A 24,845-nucleotide genomic window follows, 5' to 3' on the forward strand; every position below is an offset into this window, starting at 1 on the left:
CAGAGAGGGAAAAAAATTTATAGTAGTACCAATTTTTGCATCAATGGCAAATTTGCATCAGTAATGACAGACAGATAAAAAGTGACAAGTGCTTATATACAAATGATAGAAGTCTAAATAATAAGATGGATGAACTAGAGTGTCTCGTATTAAATGAGGATATTGATATCATAGGCATCACAGAAACTTCGTGGAATGAGGATAATCAATGGGATACAGTAATACCAGGGTAAAAAATATATCAGAAGGACAGAACAGGTCAGGCTGGTAGGGGAGTGGCATTATATGTGAAACAAAGCAGAGTCAAATGAAGTAAAAACCGTAAATGAATCAAACTGTACCATAGAATCTCTATGGATAGTATTTCCATGCTTGAATAATAAGAATATAGCAGTAGGGATATACTACCGACCACCTGACCAGGATGGTGATAGTAACTGTGAAATGCTCATGGAGATTAGAGAGGCTACAAAAATAAAAAACTCAGTAATAATGGGGATCCCCATGTTGACTGGGTACATGTCACCTTAGGACGGGATGCAGAGATAAAGTTTCTTGACACCTTAAATGACTGCTTCTTGGAGCAGCTAGTCCTGGAACCCACCAGAGAGGAGAGCCAATTCTTGTTTTAGTCCAAGTGGAGCACAGGATCTGGTCCAAGAGGTGAATATAGCTGGACCGCTTGGTAATAGTAACCATAATATAATTAAACATCACAGCAGCCCAACACAGTAGCATTTCATTTCAGAAAGCGGAACTACACAAAAATGAGGAAGTTAGTTAAACAGAAATTAAAAGCGACAGTGCCAAAAATGAAATCCCTGCAAGCTGCATGGAAACTTTTTAAAGACACCATAATAGAGGCTCAACTTAACCATATTAAAAAACATAGTAAGAGAACCAAAAAAGCACCACTGTGGCTAAATAACAAAGTAAAAGAAGCAGTGAGAAGCAAAAAGGTATCCTTTAAAAAGTGGAAGTTAAATCCTAGTGAGGAAAATAAAAAGGAGCATAAATTCTGGCAAATGAAGTATAAAAATATAATTAAGAAAACCAAAAAAGAATTTGAAGAACACCTAGCCAAAGACCTGAAAAAGTAATAGCAAAAAAAAAAAAAAAAAAAAATTAAGTACATCAGAAGCAGAAAGCCTGCTAAACAACCAGAGGGGCAACTGAATGATCGAGATATTAAAGGAGCACTTAAGGATGATAAGGCCATTGTGGAGAAACTTTTTTGTTTCAGTCTTCACAGCTGAAGATGTGAGGGAATTCCCAAACCTGAGCCATTCTTTTTAGGTGACAAAATCTGAGGAACTGTCCAAGATTGAGGTGTCATTAGAGGAGGTTTTGGAACAAATTGATAAATTAAACAGCAATAAGCCACCAGGACCAAATGGTATATCACCCAAGAGTTCTGAAGGAACTCAAACGGGAAATTGCATAACTACTAACTGTGGTTTGTAACCTATCATTTAAATCACCTTCTGTACCAAATGACTGGAGGATAGCTAATGTGATGCCAATTTTTAAAAAGGACTCCAGAGGTGATCCCGGCATTTACAGGCCAGTAAGTCTGACATCAGTAGCAGGCAAACTGGTTGAAACTACAGTAAAGAACAGAATTGTCAGACACAGAGATGAACATAATTTGTTGGAGAAGAGTCAACATGGTTTTTGAAAAGGGAAATCATGCCTGAACAATCTACTAGAATTCTTTGAGAGGGTCAACACACATGTGGACAAAAGGGATCCGGCGGATATAGTGTACTTAGATTTTCAGAAAGCCTTTGACAAGGTCCCTCACCAAAGGCTCTTAAGCAAAGTAAGCTGTGATGGGATAAGAGGGAAGGTCCTCTCATGGACTGGCAACTAGCTAAAAGATAGGAAACAAAGGGTAGGAATAAATGGTCAGTTTTCAGGATGGAGAAAGGTTAATAGTGGTGTCCCCCAGGGATCTGTACTGGGAACAGTCCTATTCAACATATTCATAAATGATCTGGAAAAAAGGGGTAAACAGTGAGGTGGCCACATTTGCAGATGATCTAAAACTACTCAAGATAGTTAAGTCCAAAGCAGACTGCAAAAAGCTACAAAGGGAGCTCACAAAACTGGGTGACTGGGCAACAAAATGGCAGATGAAATTTAATGTTGATACATGCAAAATAATGCACATTGGAAAACATAATCCCAACTATACATATAAAATGATGGGGTCTAAATTAGCTGTTACCACTCGAGAGATCTTGGCATCATTGTTAGTTCTCTGAAACACCCATTCAGTGTGCAGCGGCAGTCAAAAAAGTTAGCAGAATGTTGGGAATCATGAAGAAACGGATTGATAATAAGCCAGAAAATACCATATTGCCTCTATATAAATCCATTGTATGCTCACATCTTGAATATTGCATGCAGATGTGGTCGCCCCATTTCAAAAAAGATATATTGGAATTGGAAAAGGTTCAGAAAAGGGCAACAAAAATGATTAGGGGTATGGCACAGCTTCCATATGAGGAAAGATTAATAAAATTGGGACGTTTCGGGTTGGAAAAAGAACGAGTAAGGGGGGATATGACAGAGGTCTATAAAATCATGACAGGTGTGGAGAAAGTAAATAAGGAAGTGCTCTTTACTCCTCATAACAGAAAAATTAGGGGTCACCAAATCAAATTAATAAGCAGCAGGTTTAAACAAACAAAAGGAAGTATTTCTTCACACAACGCACAGTCAACCTGTGGAACTCTTTGCAAGAGGATGTTGTGAAGGCCAAAACTATAACAGGGCTCAAAAAAGAACTAGATAAATTCATGGAAGATAGGTCCATCAATGGCTATTAGGCAGGATAGCTGGGAATGGGTGACAGGGGATGGATCACTTGATGATTACCTGTTCTGTTCATTCCCTCTCGGGTACCTGGCATTTGTCGCTGTCGGAAGACAGGATCCTGGGCTAGACTGAACTTTGGTCTGACCCAGTATGGCCATTCTTATGTTCTTACGTAATGGGACAACATGCAAAATTTGATCATCAAGTATTGGTTTAACAGAAGGAATGGAACCAAAAGGAAATTCTTAATTTGAATTTTTTGAGAATGACTAAAGTGACGTTGTAGCTATGTTGGTCCCAAGATATTAGAGACATAAGGTGGGTGAGGTAATATCTTTCATTGGACCAACTTCTATTGGTGAAAGAAATCACAAGAAACAGGGGACCCGAAGAAGAGCTCTGTTTAATCTCAAAAGCTTGTTAAAAGTGAGGTAGTGTTCTGATAAAGCACCTTTTAAAGAGTATATTATGATTTTGCTTAATTTCCCTCAATTTCTTTAAAAAAATTGGTAGGGGATTTTCTTCTCCCCTGTCTTTAGAAGGGTCTCTTGGGAGCGCCTGAGAGTAACAACCAAACATTCTCAGGTTCACCTTTCTTTTGTCCTCCTCTTTTCTCCTTCTGTACCCAACTGTCCGCTGCTTGTTATCTGTTCACTTTCTTTCAGCTCTACTGCCGCTGTTGCTACTACTAGAAGAGCAGGTAGATTGGCTAGACTGGCTTTTTCCATCTACATACAGTCAGAAGGTTGCATCAGTTTCTTTCTGATTCAGACTTTGCAACTACCATCTACAACTTTGTCTACTCCAGATTAGACTACTGCAATGTGCTGTACGTTGGCCTACATTTAAAATCAATCCAGAAATAGTAGTTGGTACAGAATTTAGCAGCTTGTTTGTTATAGGATACATCTTTCTGGTAGCACATGACACCATTCCTTGGGATCTGCACTTGCTACTTACAAGGTACCAGGTAGAATTTAAGGTGTTGGTTTTGACCTATAAAGCCCTAAATCGCCTAGGACCTACTTACCTGAAAGACCATCTCTCTCCCTCTGCCATACTACCACATTAGCAGTCAACAGGGATGCCTGAACTACAGCCCAAAAGGAGTAATTGGCAGGGCAACTGATGGTCACTTATGTTAGGAATTTACAGCCCTCTCAATCTGAAAGAGTTCTATTTTACTGAACACTGGGGAATGCTACAAAGCACATTTGCCTTCCACAGCCAAAAGAGATGGGGGAGGACTCTGGTGAAAGAACAGAAAGATTAAAAGTATGTTTTAGCTGCTCTTAATATTTATATTAATGACTGGGGGAAGGGAGTCTCCTGGAGTAATCTATTTGCATAATTTTATTTTTCAAATGTTTCAAGGAGCCACTAGAGCAATGGAGAAGCACTATTTTTACTGAATGAATGTATACACTGAAAAAAAATAAAAAGTAAATATAGATGGTACACACCCTTTTGCACGAGGGAGTGTGGATCATTCACCAAAAAGTTAAATTGACTATATGAAACGGTGTTGTCAAATGCAAAAGTAAAGAGAAAAATGCATTATTTTCTCTAATCTCTTTCTATTATAGTAATTTTAAGGGTTATTTAAATAATAAGAAGGAAATATGATTTTTAAACTGAAGCTATCCCATTAAGATGCTACGGTTATAGGCAGGAGATGTATCCAGAGTGCACATTTTTGTGTAGGAGAGAGGATTTGAGGGGAAAAGTGGATTGAGACTATAATATATTTCCTTTCTGATAGTCTTTAAAGGAGAGTCTTAGCTAATGAATTCTGTAGTAGCACCAGACAGGTAAAAGATTACATCAGTCTGGGAACTTGTTCATCATACTGAGAGTCCATACTGGGTTTCTGACTAAATATTCTCTTACAAAAGATTTTTGTTTGCAATATAAGATGCAAATAAGTCACTCATACCTCATTCCTGGATATTTACCAAATCGTTATCTATACCTACATCACTTTTGATCCGAAGCGATTTCAGAGTACTTTGATAAACTACTTGGGCTAGAGAAATGGAGTACTTGTGGCACCTTAGAGACTAACCAATTTATCTGAGCATGAGCTTTCGTGAGCTATAGCTCACTTCATCAGATGCATCTGATGAAGTGAGCTATAGCTCACGAAAGCTCATGCTCAAATAAATTGGTTAGTCTCTAAGGTGCCACAAGTACTCCATTTCTTTTTGCGAATACAGACTAACACGGCTGTTACTCTGATACTTGGGCTAGATTCACAAGGAGAATTTAGATGCTACTGTCATTCATAAAACTCCTGCTCAGCTACTGCCTAACCAAATAGATGCCTAGAATCCTGACGCACCTATGTTTCTGTCATTCAAGTCCCTGAGGGACATAACTTTTGGCAGCTGGGCATGCACTCAAACACCTAAGCCCTGACTCTGCCCAGACGCTTGTTGCCTAACTCATACCTGAGCTCCAGAGGGATTCACTAACTAGGCATTCCCTTGCCTATCTTGCTTTTGGGACCCGATCCAGTAGGCCTTCTCTGAGCATATGTACACCATACAACAGACTATGGAGGAGGATATGGATGTGGTAGTGGTCCCCTTATTACTTTTAGCCTAATGGTTACAACACTCACCCAGGCTGTGGCAAACATGGGTTCAGTTCTCTCTCTCTGCCTGATGTGGAGCAAGGATTTGAATTTGGGTCTCCTGTCTACCAAATAAGTGCCCTAAACACTGATCTGAGTCACTCATTCTCTCTCTGGATCAATGGATATTTAACTATACACAGTGGAACAGCTTCAACAGATTGAGAGAGATCTTCCACAGAATACTCCATAGCCCAGTTTTTAGGGTACTGAGGTGGGAGACTCAAGTTCAAATCCCTGCTCCACATCAGCCAGAAGGGGAAAAAAAATATCAAACCCATGTCAGGTCTCCCATATCCTGGGTGAGTGTTCTAACCAGTGGGCTAAAAGTTAGGAGGGCACTACCCCTCTCTTCAACCATTCATTTGGCTTAGGTGCCTAACTCCAGGGAGAGGATTCATGGCTGTGAATACTGAGGGGACATTTCAGGGACAGAGCCTTAGGCAACATCCCTCTCCTTGGTATTTCCTATTGGCAATCTTAGGCAGCTCTCTGCTCAGTGCCCTGACTTCTGTGAATCCTATTCTTAGGCACCTAACTGTCTCCATGCATTGTATAGAAAGCCCGAGCACTTAACACAGAGTTAGCAATTCCACAAGGCAGCAAATTACGTAAGTGCCCTTTGTGAATCTAGACCCACATATGAAAGAAGAATTTCACCAACTGCCTAAGCACAGCTGCTACTGAGTGGAAACCAGACACAAAACTAGCACATTGCACAGCAGTGTTTGAGACACAGAGGGGAAATTTTGACCAGGACATTAGCGCAAACAGTTATTCTTACAAAAACTCTGTTCATGCAGAGTTGACAGGGCCTTGGCTTTTAAGGACTCATCTATAAAACACACACACAGCTGCATCAAACTCAGTTTATTCAACTCTCCTGGAAAAAGGAGTAAACTGACCTACTAGAATCTCTTTTGTTCTCTCTGAAAGCAATATATTCAAGTACTGGTGCATTATTGCTCCACATACTTTTCTCTGGTCTGTGGTCATATATAAAATTACCTGTTTACGGTACAAGCATCCTAGCACAGGATAATACAGCAAAGCCTGACATTGATCGAAGTGTTGGACTGTTACATAATTTCGGCCGGGGGGGGGGTAAGAGTTGAGAATCTAATCAGAGAGCATGATGGGGTACAAAAATGTTTAGAAAACCCCATTTTCTGTAATGTTTAAGCAATTCACAAACTATGGATAGGTTATGAAATCTGCTTTGTCCAGTTTTTCTGGACAGTCAGCAGCAAAAATAAATAGTGTTCCAAGTATCTCATATCAACAAAGTAAATAATACACAGGTAAGTCATCAATAGAAATGGGAGGTCCCTTGATTTGCTCTGAACTTTTGCAATTAACAAAAAAAATTGCCTTTTCTGGTCAATTAAAATAAAAAACAGCAGCTTATAAACACATTTACAAAACTGAATCAGAAAGTTAGTTCCCTAATTGCTTGAAGGACTAACAAGTCCTTATAGGACAACACTTAATTCCTCTTTGTAGGATGGGTATGAGAACTTTATACTCCAAGATAATATCAAAAATGCTAAAAGTACCTTATTTGTTTCATTGAGGACAAAGTATATTTTCTGTGTTTCATAATTTCTATGTGGATGGTAGATATTACGACAGACTAATTATTTACTCGATTCTTGTATTATGAGGCAAGTAGTAGACTAAACTTCTGCACCAACACACTTGTGCTGGAGAGTAGAATTGACAATTTTAAATACATTCCACGATATTAGAACTTGCATGGTCAAAGAAATCATTTTAGATTAAAAAAATCAACTTTAATAATTTCTACAGTACTACTGTTTTGGCAGCTAAACGTTATAGATATAGAAAATTAACCAAAACAAAGGAAGAAGAAACAAAACAAACAAGAAAAAAACAAAAGCAGTCAAAAGCTAAGCAAAATAAATCCTTGACCAGCCTCTTTGCCCTGAAGATCACTAGATTTGAGCTCCAATGGATGCCAAGGAAAGATAATTCCAAAAAAGTCAACTGAGAAAGTCCTGTCACCAAACCTGAAGGAACAAATTAAAACAGTGACGTGGGCATAACTCCCAATGACTTAAATGTATTTTTAAACTTACAGATTGTTCAAACTTGATTCCCAACAGTAAGCCATTACCAGCCCATGTTAATCATGTCCCAGGCTATGGTGAAAAGGAATATTATGAGAATCCAGATTATTTAGGGCTTTAAGAGGGGGCATTTGATTGCAAACTGCTTAGACTGGCCTGAACCACTTAGGAGACGAGTGAAGGTTCTGGGTGAACCTCAGGATAGCCCCAAGTAGACTTCATTGCAGCAGTGGAGCCGAGAAGTAACAGATATCAACTGTTATCAGGTCCACACTAGAGAGGAACTGTTGCAGTCTCCTGGCCAGCAAGAGATGGCTCTATGAGTCACTAATGCTAACAGAGTATCAGGGCTCAAAGGCTCGGGACCATTTTGGCAAAAGTCTGTTAAACTTCTAATAGTAGCCTCTTCCTACTCCTACAGTTGCTGGACTTGTTTCTCATCTGGGCTGAGTCACATTCCACCACTTCTAGCCAAATTCCAGTTCAGACACTGGGACCATAGAACCTTGGTTTAAGAAAATGAGAGATCACCAACATAGTGATGACAACGCAGACCAAAATGTGCATCCTGGCCTCCTGAAGGGTCCAGATACCTTGTGCAACATAATTCTTCAAATGAGCTCCTCAACCTAACAGGGAAGCATTTGTGATTATAGTTGCCTCGAGTGTAGGGGTAAGGAAAGAAATTCCCACCCTTACTTTCTTCAGATTTGTCCACCAGGTGAAAGAGGACAAAATCTTGAGTGGAAGTGACACTTTGGCATTGATATTGTCTTTTCCTCATCAAAAAAAAAAGGAGTCAAGGCAGATCTGTACGCTGTGGAGATGGAGCCTGGCAAATGTTGTAACATGGATGCACGAAACTATGTTGCTGAGGAAACAAGTCCTGATTGTGGTCCAAAGTTTGAAGGTGACCTGTTTTATATGATCGCTCATGATGTGGAATTTCTTGGTGGGGCAATGGCTCTTGTAGTTGAGTCCAAGAATGCTTCTATGAAGTCTATGCACCTCACGGGGCGTGATAAAGTTTTCATCATTGGCACAGATTCCCAGGAAAGACAGAAGACTGAGCAGGAATGTAATTGCCAACTGGACTCCCGTGCTGAATCTGCCCATCAGAAGCCAGTTGTTGAGATATGAAAAGACAGTGAAACCGTTCAGTCTCATTCAAGCTGCCACTACTGAAAGGACCTTTGTGAACACCAGGGGTGCTATAACTAATCCAAATGGAGGGTCTCAGAACTGGAAGTGGTCCAGCTCAATGAGAAATTTGAGGAACTTCCTGTGGAATCAGTGAATATATGAAAATAAATGTATTTCATGTTGAGGGCTGCAAACGAAGTGCCCTCTTCCGGAGAGGGGATTATTGATGTTTTGACCATTAGCCTGCCTTCAGTAATGGGGGCTTGGAACTGGGCCCTGTCCTCCTGGAGAAGTCTGTCTTTAAAATCTGTAAATTTGGAATAATTAAGAAAATTTTATTTTGCTAACAACTCCTGGTAGGTAGTGACCCTGAATTGGAGATTAATTGATGAGAAGTCTTTCCCATCAAAGAGATAAAGGTATTTGGCACCTTTGTCAGCTGGAGTAGTCTTAGAATATTTTGTCCTGGATGCTTCTGTAGCTGCTTTCACCACTAAGGAGTTTGGTGTTGGGTGGGTGAATAAAAACACTGCCCCCTAGCTGGTACAAAATACCACTCTCTTTGGGGAAGGGGCACAAGAGGCATGGTGTGCCATACTGATTTAATGGGTTTCAGGATGGCTTGGCTTACTGAAAGGTCTGCCCTTGAAGGGCCAGAGGATGTCCAAAAGGTCCTGTTGTGTGTCTTGGACCACTTTGAGAGGTACTCCAGCTTGGCTGCCACTCTCTGCAACAAGTGCTAGTAATGTTTGTTATCATTGGGTGGGCCAGTGGATGATGGAACACTCACTTAATCCGGTCAGGAAGATGACATACTAGTTGGAACCAGCAGATCTGGCTCTCTCTTCCTCCTCTGCAAATTCTGATGAAGCCAGTTGGTACTGGCTGGGAAAGGAGGTTTGGTGTGATTCCCACACAGATCCAGGACATCTGCTGTATGGCTGCCATGGTACCATTAGGGATCAGCCAGAGGGGAGGACCCCAAGGCATTTCATGCCAGCTATCCTCTGCATATCTGTATTCAGAAGTACGTGGGGGGTTCCAAATCCTTCCTCATCTCCAACAGGATTTGTTTCCCTTGGAGGGAAGCCACTTCAGGAGCATCAGATTCACTGGATGAGATGACAGGCTCCTGTTCTACCAGCAGTGCTAACAGAACAAGTGGGAGGATGTTAGATGTAGACATAGCAGGGGGTAATATTCTTCCCTTCAGGGTGGTCCCCTTGGGTGTAGGAATGTCTTGAAGAAGAGCTGGAGATGGTAGCAGGGGAGATGGTAGGTAGGACAAAGTGAAGATCTCCTCTGGCAAGGTGAATGTTTTGGTCCTCCCTGGTATTTGGGGGGCTTCTGAGGTGTCAACAGGGGATCTGAGTCATCCAAAGGTTTAGTGTTTGGGGGATCCCGCACAGAGAATGTCAGAACCATTGGATGGGATCCCAACATTGGACTGCCAGGAGGAACCATGGGGTACAGCTTCTTTAGTGTGCAAGGTGGAGCTGGAACAACCAGATCCTTCTTCTTTGGGCCTTTCATCTCTGACATGTTTATGAGGACCTAATTCTTTAGCACCTGTATGCAGTGGCTCAAGACATACAGTGGTAAGAAAGAATTGGAGAGGCGTTGGTCTGTGCTGCCATTGATGCCCTCGGTTCAGAGCATGAGGCATTCCACTAGGCATGTGCAGACAAATGGACACTGCTGCTAAAAATTTCCAGATTCAGGCGCATGGTGAGCCTGCATGTCCACATATGGTCTACACAAGTGGATTATCACTTGAAGCAGTAGCGAAGGGCCTTAAGGGCCAGACCCCACCATGGAACAACTTGCAAAGACGTCTAGAAACTCCATGAGGTTTGTCTCTTGACTGAATTGAAGACGCAAGGGTTTTGGCCACCAATCCCTGTAAATCTCAAGGTGGGGTCCACACAAAATCAGAGCCCTGGGCCTACATGTCCTTGTGGGCTCTCCTCCAGCTTTACATAAGCTACTACCAATGAGAGACGATTCTCCAAGGTGGAGGGGGGCACTAGTCAGAAGTTAATACAATTTTACAGAGGGTTGTTTTTGTTTTTTTGGATGGAGGGGAAGTAGGGGAGATGCAGCCCTGTCCCAGGTCCACCCTCTTTCTATTTGGCCATAGAGAAAGCCCTTCTCAGGACTTGGTTAAGGGAAAGGAGTGCAATACCATGGAAACAGCTGAATTACCCATAGAAGTGAGAGATCTATAGGTCACAGACCCAGAGCATGATCTGGCCCTCAATTAATTTCAATTTTGAATGTATTTTTATTAGTGTTGTATTATACAGGACTTCCTGTATAAAACATGCAAAATATGCTGTGTGAAGAAAGGTGGAGAACAGGGAAAAGATTATTCTAGAAAAGTAACATTTCAGCTCCAGCAAATCATTTTCATTTTTAAGCTCTCTATATCTTCCCTGAAGCAGAAATTAACATCTAGGCATGATCTAATGGCTTTTTAAACTAAACTAACTGGTTCAAAAAGAATACACTTCAAACACTTAAAGCTACAAATTGCTCACCTCAGAAACTAAAATGTGCTTTAATTTAAAAATAGCTTTTAGCAAATATACAGTTCTGAATTTATTTGCACGGAGTTTTTTGGTTTTGATTTTATTAATATTAACAAAATATTTTAAAATAGTGCACATTTTGAGTATTCCTTAAAACAATGTTAGTTGATGTTTTAGTCCTAATTTTTTGCAAAAAATTATGGACTCCATCATTCTGTATTAAAATATAAATGTTTCTCAGGAATATACATAGGTTCTATATTTAAGCTAAAACCAACACCTAAGAAAAACAAACACAGTTATTGGAGTCTTTTCCAGTAGCACATTAATTGCTGGCTGAAGGTTCCCAGGGTGTTCATGTCACTTTGGTGCTGTTGCTTTTTGCATTCTGTAAGATTTCTTGCTTCCAGAGGACCTGTCATCTTGTTGGAGGAGCAGCTCTGCATACTGTACTGTGGGAACTGTTATGACATGCCTGTTGCCATGGTTACCACAGCAAGTGGGGAGAGGTGCCTGTCAGGGACCAATTTACTTCTCCAGACGGGCACTGCCACCAAAGGGAAAACATGCTTGCCCATGAATCTCTGCAGAGACTGAAAACTGCAAAAATAAGCTAAATGAACACACAAGTATTCCATATAGTTAATGTTCCTAAAAAAACGTTCCTAGACAGAAAAGCAGCCAAACAAAATCCAAGGCTGTCTTCCCTCATAGATAGTTTAAATTCAACTGCCTAGTAGTATACAGCACATTATATATTTTGACATTCTCCAGAACCGATAATAGGTAACTTCTACCTTAATGAAGTTTCTATTGTATAACAACAATGAAGATAATATAATTATCTATCAATTAAGCATACCACACATGACTGATTATTTTATTTAGGTGAACTCCAAAGAAGCTGTCTTCTTGATTGAATAAGACAAAGCAAACTAAGTTGAGCATTGGTTAAACTAGAAAAAGTTTTCCTCTGAAATTGTTGTCTTTAAAAAATTATTGTGGATGATTCATGCTGTGATTTATGAGTATTTACAGAGATGCCTGAAGGTAAGCTGTTCTGAATAGTTAATCTAAGTTAAAATGGCATTATAATAAGCTCTTGTGTTTCAATTCTTGTTATTGAAAGATACATGTATTTTAATTTACCAACAAACCCCAAACCTGACAGCGTGGAATACACTGCTAGCTCTCAATAGTTTTGTGAATTAATTCTGAACTCCATGTTGTTAAAACAGCTATCTGAAAATTCTACAGGAGAAAATACACTTTGCCTAGTTTCATTGCATTTAGCAACCTATTTTAGTAGCTACTAGCATAGAATAAGCCTTTTAAAAAAATGTTGGTTTACAGTTAATTTGCACAGCCTACCCATATCAGTTGAGAACTAAGTAAAACTCTGAATACACATTAACATATGAACCAGCCTCTCTATTTACTTTACTTGTTTACTTCAGCAATGCTTAGAAACAGCTTGTTGGCTGTTAATTATTCCAAGACCTTTCATGTGTAACCCTAGAGAGAATTTTGAAAACAACATTAGTTACATGATTATAGAAGACACCGAAGGTGCTCAGTACCTGGGGATAGGATCCATCAAATCCTTCTTGGTATATGATCCTCTGGATAGATTGAAGCAGCTTGATGTAACCACAGGTCATATTACTGTCAGTGAGAAGATAATTTAATTTAATAAACATTCTGATACTTTATGAATCTATATTCGTCATACAAAAAAGTAAACAGAAAGTAAACAGATTCAGTTTTAAGTCTGAAAGTGGTAGACACATGATAGAAACAAGAACAGAGCAGAAGCAATAAATCTTTGAACAAACTAGATGTTAATACAGTATTTCTAGAAAGCCAGTTGTGATTGCTTTAAGTGCCCTGATGACATGCGAAAGGCAAAATCTGCAGAGATTAAGATGACAATGTAAGGCTCATTTACCTCCTAGAAAATTAATGATTTAATAAGCAATTTAAAATATGAAACCACATAGCATTTCAGAAGTAATCTCATATAATTAACACATACCTAATGAACTGCTATTTCAAGTACACCTGATCAATATCCTGTTCACCTGAGCTCATCTTCTACCGTTTTAATTTTCATACATATCACAGTATCAATAAAAAATTACCATCAGCCCCTTTCCATTTAAATGGATTAAGAAGAAAATTCAGTGCAGTTTATGTTTTATTTTCCTTTTGTTATTTTTATACCATAATAAAGCTTAAAATACATAACAGTATAGTATAATATAGTTTTATCATATATCCTTAAGGATAACAATTCTTCTACACTTACTTCACTGAGGAGTTGTGAGGATTAATTTGTTTGTAAGTTACTTGGAAGACATAGGATAAAACTTTCACAAGTGACTAAATAATTTAGGAGCCTAACTCCCATTTTTAAAGTGAACACAAGAGTAAATCTTCACAAAATCGGCGACTAACTTTATGCACTCTGAGTAATCCCAATGAAGTCAATGGAACTACTCATTGTACATAAAGTTAAGCATGTGCCTAAATCTTTATAGGATTACAGCTTTAAGAACTTAAATCCCATTGACTTTCAATGAGACTTGGGCTGCAAAGTCACCTAAGGACTTTAGAAAATATATTATCATGTTCTGTATTAATGTTAACATTTGTTTAGTTTGACAATATTGGGCTACTTCTGTGGTTTAGCAAAGGTTAACAATATTTTAATTCTGAATGTACTTCACAGTATACATTCCTGAACATAAATTTTACTAAAATTGACTTTAAGTTGCGTACACACATTTGGGGAGGGAAAATAAACTGTGTGTGTGTGCAGGTGAGGAGCACACAGAAGTCAGACTTCAGGCAAACATATGCTCAGTTCCTTGAACAAACAAACAAACAAAACCAACCAACCAACCACCCAACCTACTCACCCACCCACCCACCCAACCAAAACACTGTTTCAAATTAGCAGTGAGCATTAAATTAACTGGCATTAAAAAAAAAAAAACACACTTCAAACACTTAAAGCTACATATTGCTCACCTCAGAAACGAAAAGGTGCTTTAATTTAAAAATAGCTTTTAGCAAATATACAGTTCTCAATTTATCTGCATGGAGTTTTTATTGTATAATGATGAAATCAAAATCGTTCTTACAGTAGATTAATAACATCTTAATGTCTTCTGTCATCACATTTTAAAAAATTTAACAGAACCTTTAAAATATTCTCATATATAACTAGATTGCAGGAGTTTTACTCCTGGGTCAAAATTAGACTTCAGTTTTTGGTTATTGTTTTTTCTTTAACCCTTTTGGTAGCCCCAAGTCATTCAACCATTATCAGTTAAATTGAGTTACTCTATGTTTCAGTAGATACTTTAATTGAATATTGCCTATGAAATGCACAACTGCAAATAACTGCAGCAGTACACAGTCTACATGAGGAATGTCTAAAGACCACCTAGCATATTATACAGAAGTTGCAGCTCAAACCAGAATAGAACAACTACAAGAAGTCAAAGTTTTTGGATAAATTCCAGTCAACCATTCCCTAGCATCAGCTGTAATCATTGCCTGGAAGATACCTTATCTACTCAAGACACCACTATCTATTCAACAAAGGTGACCTGTTGCCTTTGCCACCATGCTCTGGTATTTTCAATGTGTGCGTGAAACAATGTATTTGGGAGCTTTCGATAAAACTTATGGAAAAAATGAGTCCCTGTATGTAACCACTTTCTGTGCTCACAACTAGTGCACAGCTACATTAAGGAAATTAAAAAAAAAAACAAACTCCTTATTTACTGCTAAGAAATAAAAAGCTTCACAGCAGAATAAGAATTCAAGAAACAAAGCTAAACATTCTACAAATTAACTTACTTTTGAATGTGAACAATAGGATTTCTTTTGCTTGTGTCTAAAATATAGTTTGTCTGACCTTGAACTAGCTCACTATAATATGGACATGGAAAATGTTGATTATATACTGTAACTCCATAATAAAATACATGATCATTCTGGCAATATTTTAAAGCCACAAATATTATTTTTATTTTGAAATGTTGTCATTTTTTAATTTTAGCTTTGTTACTAAACACTGTTTAATTCTGATAATGGGTTTAAACAATTTGTTCTTATCCTTTTTTGTTTAGCCATCTAGTAACTGATAAAACAGGAGCTGGCAAGAAGGTATCCTGGTTACAACAGAGTCTGATTTCCTATTGATAATTTCTAAGCATTTAACAAAGGTTAAATTATCAAAGATATGAAAAATAGGCTTATTACCTGTTAGTAGACCCCATTAGGAAAAACAGTTTAAGCTGTTTTGGCCAAATTTATCTGGAAAATTGGGCTCTACATAAAATTAAGTCTTTCTACCTATTTTCTGAGCACATACATTCTGAAGACAGCAAATACAAGAAAATACAATGCTGCAGCTTAAATTTTCTGATTGCCCGAATTACCAAAATATATTTTATATCTTTTCGAAGTAAAACAATATGTTAGTAGCTTTAACTGGGCAATCTGGGCAGAAGGTACAAAAGAAGAGTGTTATTTGAACTAACAGTACAGATAACAGGTTCACCAACCATTTAGTTTTCATTCCTTTTATTTAAACCGCTGAAAATGGTTATGCACTCTGACACTTCTCAACTGCAATCCACATCTTATAACTCTACACACACATATCATTGAAATGAGTATAGCAGGGCCTCTTGAGAAGCTGCAAGCTGATGATATGTTCAGAGAATGTACGTGAACATAGCTGACAGACAGGTGTGTGGTGAACAGTTAAGTGCCTCGAACGACACTTCCTTTTTGGTGACTGAGTAAGGAATGACCTCTCTAAGAAACGTTTTCATGTTTCTTTGCCCCGGACACCACACGAAAAAACAATAAAATACAATTGTTTTGTAAATTTACAATTTAACAAGGCTACAATTTAACAAGGCTACAACTTTAGTAATTAACACATATGGAAATTACCCAGGAATAACTCATCCAAAGCAGGTCATCCTTCTTTTAAAATCCATGCCAACTGGTGGAGGGCTGCCATCAGCCTCCACCATTACTTTGTTTCACTTGGTGGATGGCTGCTGTCAGTACCCCAAACAATTAACCTGGTCCCAGTATCATTGCTGGGACCCCAACACCTCCCCGTGGCATGGGGGTTAGGGAAAGCGTGGAAGAAGATGCTGTCTCCTTGCTGTAGCAAATATTAGAAGCCTGGACCCCATTCCCACTGTCTTTAGGTCAGCCCTTTCCTAACCTTCTTACAATTCTGATTTATCAGGGAATTTAACCCTTATTGAACAAGTACCTATACTGGACACCTGTCAAGTTGTAAAAATATGACTTTTACAACCTAACCTACCCATGGGTCCCTAGGCTGCTGAGAGGAATACAACCCCCCGCACATGGCCCAGACTAATCTGACAGTGTGGAAAAAGGACTTTCCAAGCCCAAAAAGACAACTAGAATGATGCCCACAGCAAGACCTCAAAACCCAGTTCTACTCTAATCCTAAAGGTGAGGAGGGAGGAAGCTTTTCTTATGGTGCAGAATGGCACCCATGGGCACACAAGAGAGGCTTATGTTGCACCCTTCTGTCCAAGCCACAGGGAGCCTGAATGCCCATGGGGAGGGTGGAAAGGATGTGTGTGTAATCTTTAAAGGGGCAAAAGGTTTTCTTTCCCCTGCTGTCCCAGACAAACCCTCCCCACATCTGAGCTGCGTAGGGAGGAGGACAACATTTTAACGATCAAAGAATAGGCATATGCTATAATTATAGAAACAGTCCAGCCACCGATGAGCATACTGAATAAAATAATTTTGTTAATGAAAGAATTTAAATCTACAGATATTTTGAGATGATTTGTAACCTCACTCACAAACACTTGGTTTCTATTTAACACATACAATTTAACACATACATTTATGGCCCTGCCCGTTAATAGATAATTCACTGTTTTCTATAGCATAGCAATTGGGAAGCAAGGCATAATGGCAACAAGACCACTTTGATTCTATTCACAGGACATAACTTATACACCACAGTTTTCTTATAAACTCATATTCTGCTCTGAAGCATTCAGGATGAACTCTTGCAAATTAAAGGTTAGTTATATATTCTTCCCTTGAGTAACATAACCACAGACGTAGTGTGGAGGGTGGGAGGAAGGAGGAAAGAAACAACCAGGAAGTGAATATGCCTGGAAAAAACTAAGAAATGTAGTTACTTCATCCATAACAAAAACTGATACTTCAATTTTTTTGTTTTAAAGCAGCACCTAGTAATAAATCACAAGGATACAGCAGAACGTATATACCAATTGTTTTAGACCAGCAGTTCTCAAAATATGTGGGTGTGCCTCCCAAGGGAGGTGTGGGAATGTGTAAAGGAAAGCACGAGCTCTGTATGTGGCTTCCTATAGGGCCTGATCACAATGGAAGTTGAGGTTGCTCAGCACTTTGCTGGGTCCCTAGTGTATACCGTGGGTGAACTTTTGGCCCCGATGAAGTCAATGGCAAAATTCCCACTGACTTCAATGGGGCCAGGATTTATCCCTGGATATTTAGCAGTTCAAGAACTATGCACATAGTGTGGATTTTATGGTTAAATGAAAGGAAATTTCAGGACCTTTTAAATTTGTTTGTTGGTTTCTTTACATATACTAACTTATCCCACACGCAGAATACACAGAAAATGATCTTATATTGTTGAATGGGCGTTTGGGGATAGATAATCTGCACCAATACACTTTTGCATAATCTGAGATGCTTGGGCATTAGCTGTATTTACAAGATGTGTATCTAAGAGTAGAGAAAAGTCTCTTACTCTACAGCCTTAATCACCTGTAAAATATTTGTGTATGGATCACACCATATTAGAGTTTAATACTTGTATTTTTTAAGTCCAATTTTTGTGAAATTAATGCAATTTTTATAAATTGCCATAAGACAAGTCATTTTCCAAATTTAAATTATATGCATACATTTTATATGTAAACATTCAGGTAACATATTAATAATTACCAACTACATCAATTCTACAACATATTTCCTTTTCTCTATGCTATTAATTGTATTAGTTTTGAGAAATCTATTGTGTACATAATGTTACTGAATCTCTATCTTCAACCCCTAAAGACAGGCAGGTTCTTGGATTCATTATTACTTGTAGACCCTTTTAAAATATTGGGATTGAAGTAAATTGAATGGTGTCTTCACAGTCATAAAATTCTTATTCTTTCTGTGAATGACTAGGCACTTTGAAAGACTGAGGCCTACGTTTTCAAAAGTGAAAAGCGATTTTGGGTACCTAACCAAGAAAGTGTTGAGCACCCACCCCCTCAAAATCAGGCCCTCTTAATGTGTCCCAATTGGGCTTACAAAATTCAGGACATTCAATCACTAATCATTAGGGCTATTGATTAATCACAGTTAACCCACAAGATTAACTCAAAAAAATTAATCACGGTTAAAAATGTTAATTGCGATTAATCGCACTGTTAAACAACAGACTACCGATTGAAATTTATTAAATATTTTTGGATGTTTTTCTACATTTTCAAATACATTGATTTCTATTACAACACAGAATACAAAGTAAATAGTGTTCACTTTATATTATTTTTATTACAAATATTTGCACTGTAAAAATGATAAAAGAAATAGTATTTTTCAATTCATTTCATACAAGTACTATAGTACAATCTTTTTATTGTGCAAGCGTAACTTACAAATGTAGATTTTTTGTTATATAACTGCACTCAAAAACAAAACAATGTAAACTTTAGCAATTACAAGTCCACTCGGTCCTACCTCTTGTTCAGCCAATCACTAAGACAAACAAGTTTGTTTACATTTATGGGAGATACGGCTGCCTGCTTCTTATTTATAATGTGAGCCGCATTACAAGGTATTTACGTGCCAGATATGCTAAACGTTCGTATGCCTCTTCGTGCTTCAGCCACCATTCCAGAGGACATGCTTCCATGCAGATGATGCTCATTAAAAAAATTATGTGACTGAACTCCTTGGGGAAGGATTGTATGTCTCCTGTTCTGTTTTACCTACATTCTGCCATATATTTCATGTTATAGCAGGCTCGGATGATGACCCAGCACATGTTCATTTTAAGAACACTTTCACAGCAGATTTGACAAAACGCAAAGAAGGTACCAATGTGAGATTTCTAAAAATAGCTACAGCACTCTACCCAAGGTTTAAGAATCTGAAGTGCCGTCCAAAATCTGAGAGGGACGAGGCGTGGAGCATGCTTTCAGAAGTCTTAAAAGAGCAACACTCCACAGAAACTACAGAACACGAACCACCAAAAAAGAAAATCAGCCTTCTGCTGGTGGCATCTGACTCAGATGATGAAAGTGAACATGCGTCGGTCCACTCTGCTTTGGATTATCATCAAGCAGAACCCATCATCAGCATGGACATATGTCCTCTGGAATGATGATTGACACATGAAGGGACATATGAATCTTTAATGCATCTGGCACATAAATATCTTGCGACACCGGCTACAACAGTGCCATGCGAACACCTCTACATATTTTCAGGTGACATCGTAAACAAGAAGTGGGCAGCATTATCTCCTGCAAATTGTAACCAAACTTGTTTTGTCTGAATGATTGGCTGAAGTAGGACTGAGTGGACTTGTAGGTTCTAAAGTTTTACATTGTTTTACTTTTGAATGCAGTTATTTTTTGTACATAATTCTACATTTGTAAGTTCAACTTTCATGCTAAAGAGATTGCACTACAGTACTTGTATTAGGTGAATTGAAAAATACTATTTCTTTTGTGTCCTACAGTGCAAATATCTGAAATAAAAATAATAATATAAAGCGAGCACTTTGTATTCTGTGTTGTAATTGAAATCAATATATTTGAAAATGTAGAAAACATCCAAAAATATTTAAATAAATGGTATTCTATTATTGTTTAACAGCACGATTAATTGCACGATTAATTTTTTAATTGCACAATTAATCACAATTTTTTTAATCACTTGACAGCCCTACTAATCATTCTTAAAAATCTTGATCGAAGTGTTTAAAATTTCTTTTCATAACATTGCAGAAGACCTTAGTATTCTTTTAATGTAGTGCATTTTAACACCCTTTTCTAATAGGCTGCTTCAAAGTAATGCCAGCAAGATGTGATTATATTTAGGTCTCCCAATGCTGCTATTAAGCGCTCTAGTTCACAGAGGCCAATAAATGCTCAATCAGTTCAATTAGCTGCAGGTTCAAAGCCATAGTTGGTTGGTATGTGTATTTGCTCCTTTTCTTGCACAAATAGCACATCCTTTGATAAGAGTTTCTTTTATGGAGTCCCTACATAATGCTTACCTTGATCAGAAATAAAAATACACACATATTTCATACCCACAGATTTACTGGCATGAAACCCATCCCAGTTAGCGACATACTGTAGAGCGGTGCAAGAAGAGTGGGACATCTGCTGGGTGGCAATGTAGCCCCACTTTGGCAACTGGCCAAATAAAATCCTTGTGTGGCCAAATTCTGTGGCCCCTGCCATTCAAAAAGTGTATTATACACTGTGTGTTAGTTATGTAGAACTATTTATTGTAGAAATAGTGCCCTTACTTGTCCCATCTCCTAAAAGTGTACAAACTGCTTTATTTACAAATCTAGCTAGAATCTGAAAGCCTGAATGAATTTAAACCACTGACCTTTGATCATGTAATACTGACACTGTGTCAGCAAACAGAGTACTCTTTAGGTTGTTTACATTTCTGAAAAAGCACTCATTGAAATACTTCATTTCTTTTATGAATCAGATTTTTCATTTGTGCCATACTGTATTTTAATTTAAAAAAAATAACATTAAAATACTTCTCAGGACTTGGCTCTATACCTAGAAGTTTATAAAACACAGATTAGAATACCAAGAGGTCCAGGTTGAATAAAGAGATAGGACTACTTAATCTATATTTAACATTAGAGAAGCACCTTGAGACACTGCCAGAAAGATACAGTAGAAAAGGTATGCATGTCGCCAGCTATGACTATTCTTTGTGTTTCCGGTCTCTCACATTTTATTTGTTCTTGACCTACACTATCATAAATTTCCAACTTGGAAAACAGATTTAGATTTCTTTTTGCAATTGAAACTATTGTTTGACCTTTCATTCTCAGTATTACTTTATATTACTCCTTGATTGCAAACATTTAGGGGGAGATTTTCAAAAGCAATTAAAGGATTTTAGGAGTACAAGTGCACTGTAAGCCAGTGATACAGGTAATAAACTGGCTAGGCACTTTTAAAAATCTTCCCCTTAACTTGCATGCAAATAACTAAAAATATAAGTAACATATGGGTTAAGAACTTACCAAGTTTTTATTTCAGGGTGCAAAGACATTTCTTCAGGAAGGAAAAAACGGTGCCACTTTATGGATTGAAGTAGCTCTGGAGACACTGTTTTAGATACATCATAATAGTGACCAAATCGTACAGAAGCTGCTGGACTGACCTGTGAAAACATACTATACTAATTATAATAATTCCTTAAATGATTAGTCATAAAAACATAATTACTTGCTATACCTCTAATAGAAATCTATAATTTTTCAGTTAGGCTTTATGTACGTTAATAACAAAGAATTTGTCAGTAGTGAACTTTAATAGTTATGGAAGGAAAAAAGCAAGAGATAAGTAGGATTTCTAAGGATCCCTTTCTGAAGTTCTGTGTTGTGGAGCTGACATGCAGATTTCAACCCTTACTGCTCCAGTTGGTCCCACCTAAAAAAGTGGGTCAGGTATTGAAAAGTATGCACTTTTGTGCACACCCTAAAACAGGCATACAAATTCCAGATGCAAAGACACATGGGAACAAATTAGGCATTTCAATACCTATATTGGGTACACACAAAAACACAAACGTTTTGTGTATTGGCTTTTGAAAGGCCGTCCAATTATGTTTATATGTAAGACGTAAAATAAAATATTGCCTCTTCATAGCTTCCAATATCATCTCTTAAAGAAAATTAAAACAACAAAAAAGAAAAGAATGGCTTGAAATCAGTAAGTTTGAAAGTGTTTTTTTAATTTCTTGAATTTGCAATAAACTTCATGCTAGGTATTACTAAGACACTAGACAATAGTAACCATTCTTGTCATATAATAAAGGTGCTTAATATTAAGAGAACAGAATAAAAGTGTTTCAATAAAGTAACAAAAACAAAATCAAGTTGAGCCTTCCTGAGATATTATTACTCCTTCTATATTCATTAGCATGGCGGACACAGGGAAGAGTTCCACACACTGAGAATTGGTGGAAACCCAGCATGACACACAACTTAGAATGTTATTTGAATTACAGAAATAAATGCATGATAAAAAGAAAAACTAAATTGGTCTAAAATGTGCGCAAATATATACATATATTCTGTATATAAAAAACAAACAAAAACATACATTATAAAATAATGTTTTTCTTTATGTGATGCTCCCTTTTGTTCTCTATCTGCCACCCATCCCCATTAAAAATGTTAATCCTGTTTCAATGGTCAGGAATGGTTCAACTCCAGAAGTAAGTTAGAAAAGAATTGACTTGGCACAGACATGAGACACTATATACTAGTCTCATTTATTAGCCAATAAGTAGGTATAAGATCCTGAAAGGAATATCGGATGACAAAAGCAAAAGTAAGCTTAAAACTCAAAGCTACAGTACAACACATTCACAACTCTAGCAAATTCAGTGTTGCTAATCTGACCGTCTCTCACCAACTGTTCCAAGCAATCTGTGACTTCATGTTTTAACTTTTCAAACAAATTAAATCTTTTGCTGTGACCTTGTGCCTGAAGATGTCACTTAAAATCACTATCTTCAGTCACATAATACAGGTGTCAATCAAAACCATACTAGAGGCGGGGGCTGAGGCATCTGTGCAGTGCGGTCCACGTTTGTTTACAGCTGCTTTGCAATACAAAAAAGCCCACTCTAGTTTAATGAGTCTCCCTATTAATTCAAAGGAAAATTGCCCAGATTGTGAACTGTGCCATGCATTTCTCAGGTGCAGCTCAGGAAGGGTGGAGGTGCAAAGATAACTTTAAGCCAACTTTACACTCACCCAACACTGACGCTGCTATGCACGGAGTTAGTCCCCAGGCACAGTCTAGAGCAGTTCTCTTGTACCTAACAAAGACAGAGCTTAAAAAACAAAAACAATAAAACAAACACCCATTGCAGAAAGAGGACAGATGAGAGAAGAAAAAGTGAGAATCCAGTATAATCTAAATAGCAAAATGTGGTCAGATTACGTACATTATCCCTCCTGTAGGAATGTACAGACCGAAATACATAATATTCAAAGAAACCAGAGACAAACTGTACAAAGTAGGAAGCTAAATCCTGACCTTCAGCTCAGATGCAAGATATCCCTCTCAACCTTGCATAAGAATTGTTAAAACTCCATATTTTCTTGGAAGCAAGTTTCTCACAATTATGATCTAGATCTTTGATGAGACAAATAACTTATTCTCCTTGTTTTAAATAAACCCAATCCCTTCTTTAAAAGGGCAATACCTCTCCCTTCTGCAAAACACTCCCTGCCAATAACTTCTCCCCACAAAATAATTAAAACCCAAAAAACAACTTATTCATGACCAGCCTCCTCAGTAATATGCCATCCCTCCTACCAATCATACGACTGAGGCACTGTCACCAACAAAATCATATTAATTTTCTTGCCTGCCCAACAAACCCCAACCCAAAACACCTCCCTTTTCCAAAGGGGGCATATAAGCCATCTGCAGAGTTCACAAAAGCCTAACAGTTTTATGCTTAGTGGCCGAGTCATGAGAATAGAATCCTACTAAAAGATAGCCAGGTCTTCTTATCTTCTCATGCACAGGTTCATTCTAATTAAACCTGCCTGACTCTACAACCAGCCCACATTAAAATTGCCACCAGCAGCGAAAGGGTCATGGCTCATTTCTGTCCAGCCCTCAAGTCAAAGTGCTACAAGGTTCCTTCTGGTAATGCAATGCCTCCCCATTCAGCCAACCCAGCCTTCATATACGTGGCCAGTTTCCTGGAAGCATGTTTCTGCACCTCAGATAAAACATATAGTGTTACTTCTCTCCCTTGCAATATGTACCTTCACACATTGCCAATCTGATCTGAGTTGACTTACTTCGAAAGGTACATCTACACTAGTGACTGCACAAGTTTTCATGCGTGTGGTTGTCCCAACCCCCGACTGTCCACATCTAAAGCCCTGAAGCACTTGTCAGAAGGTGAGGTCATGGTGAGTAAACTAGCAAACCTGAGGTGTGTGAGTAAATACACACCTTGGGATGCAGCACAGCTCCATACCCGTGCTGGTGTGAAGTGTAGACAGCTGTAAGGGGCATACAGAAGGTCTTGAGTTTCAATAGTCCTCTACCCCCATTCCCACAATGCACTGAACCCTTTTCTTCCTCACCCTTACCTGGTCTTTGAAGGTTCCAGTATCCCCCCACCATCGCCAGCCTATTTTCAGCAATAGTAGCAAGCTGCACCAACCACATCAGAACCGTTCTCTACTGCATGCTTTTGTTCAGTACAGGTGAACATGGATCCTGCTCCAAGAACAGCCCTTGC

The 24,845-nt window shown here is 38.3% G+C and overlaps 1 protein-coding gene across 4 annotated transcripts in view; it reads right to left on the reverse strand.

Moving 5' to 3' along the window:
- The window catches only part of ELP4 (elongator acetyltransferase complex subunit 4), a 262,283-nt gene that overhangs the window by 169,242 nt on the left and 68,196 nt on the right, over window positions 1–24,845 (reverse strand). For all 4 annotated transcript variants that reach the window (XM_077818467.1, XM_077818470.1, XM_077818468.1 and 1 more), the window contains 2 exons: window positions 21,589–21,728; window positions 12,803–12,887 (listed from right to left, as the gene is read on the reverse strand). In XM_077818467.1, the coding sequence (XP_077674593.1) occupies window positions 12,803–12,887; window positions 21,589–21,728 (225 nt within the window). The remainder of the gene's footprint in view (window positions 1–12,802; window positions 12,888–21,588; window positions 21,729–24,845) is intronic.

Source organism: Eretmochelys imbricata, chromosome 6 (assembly GCF_965152235.1).
Source record: "Eretmochelys imbricata isolate rEreImb1 chromosome 6, rEreImb1.hap1, whole genome shotgun sequence".
NCBI lineage: Eukaryota > Metazoa > Chordata > Testudines > Cheloniidae > Eretmochelys > Eretmochelys imbricata.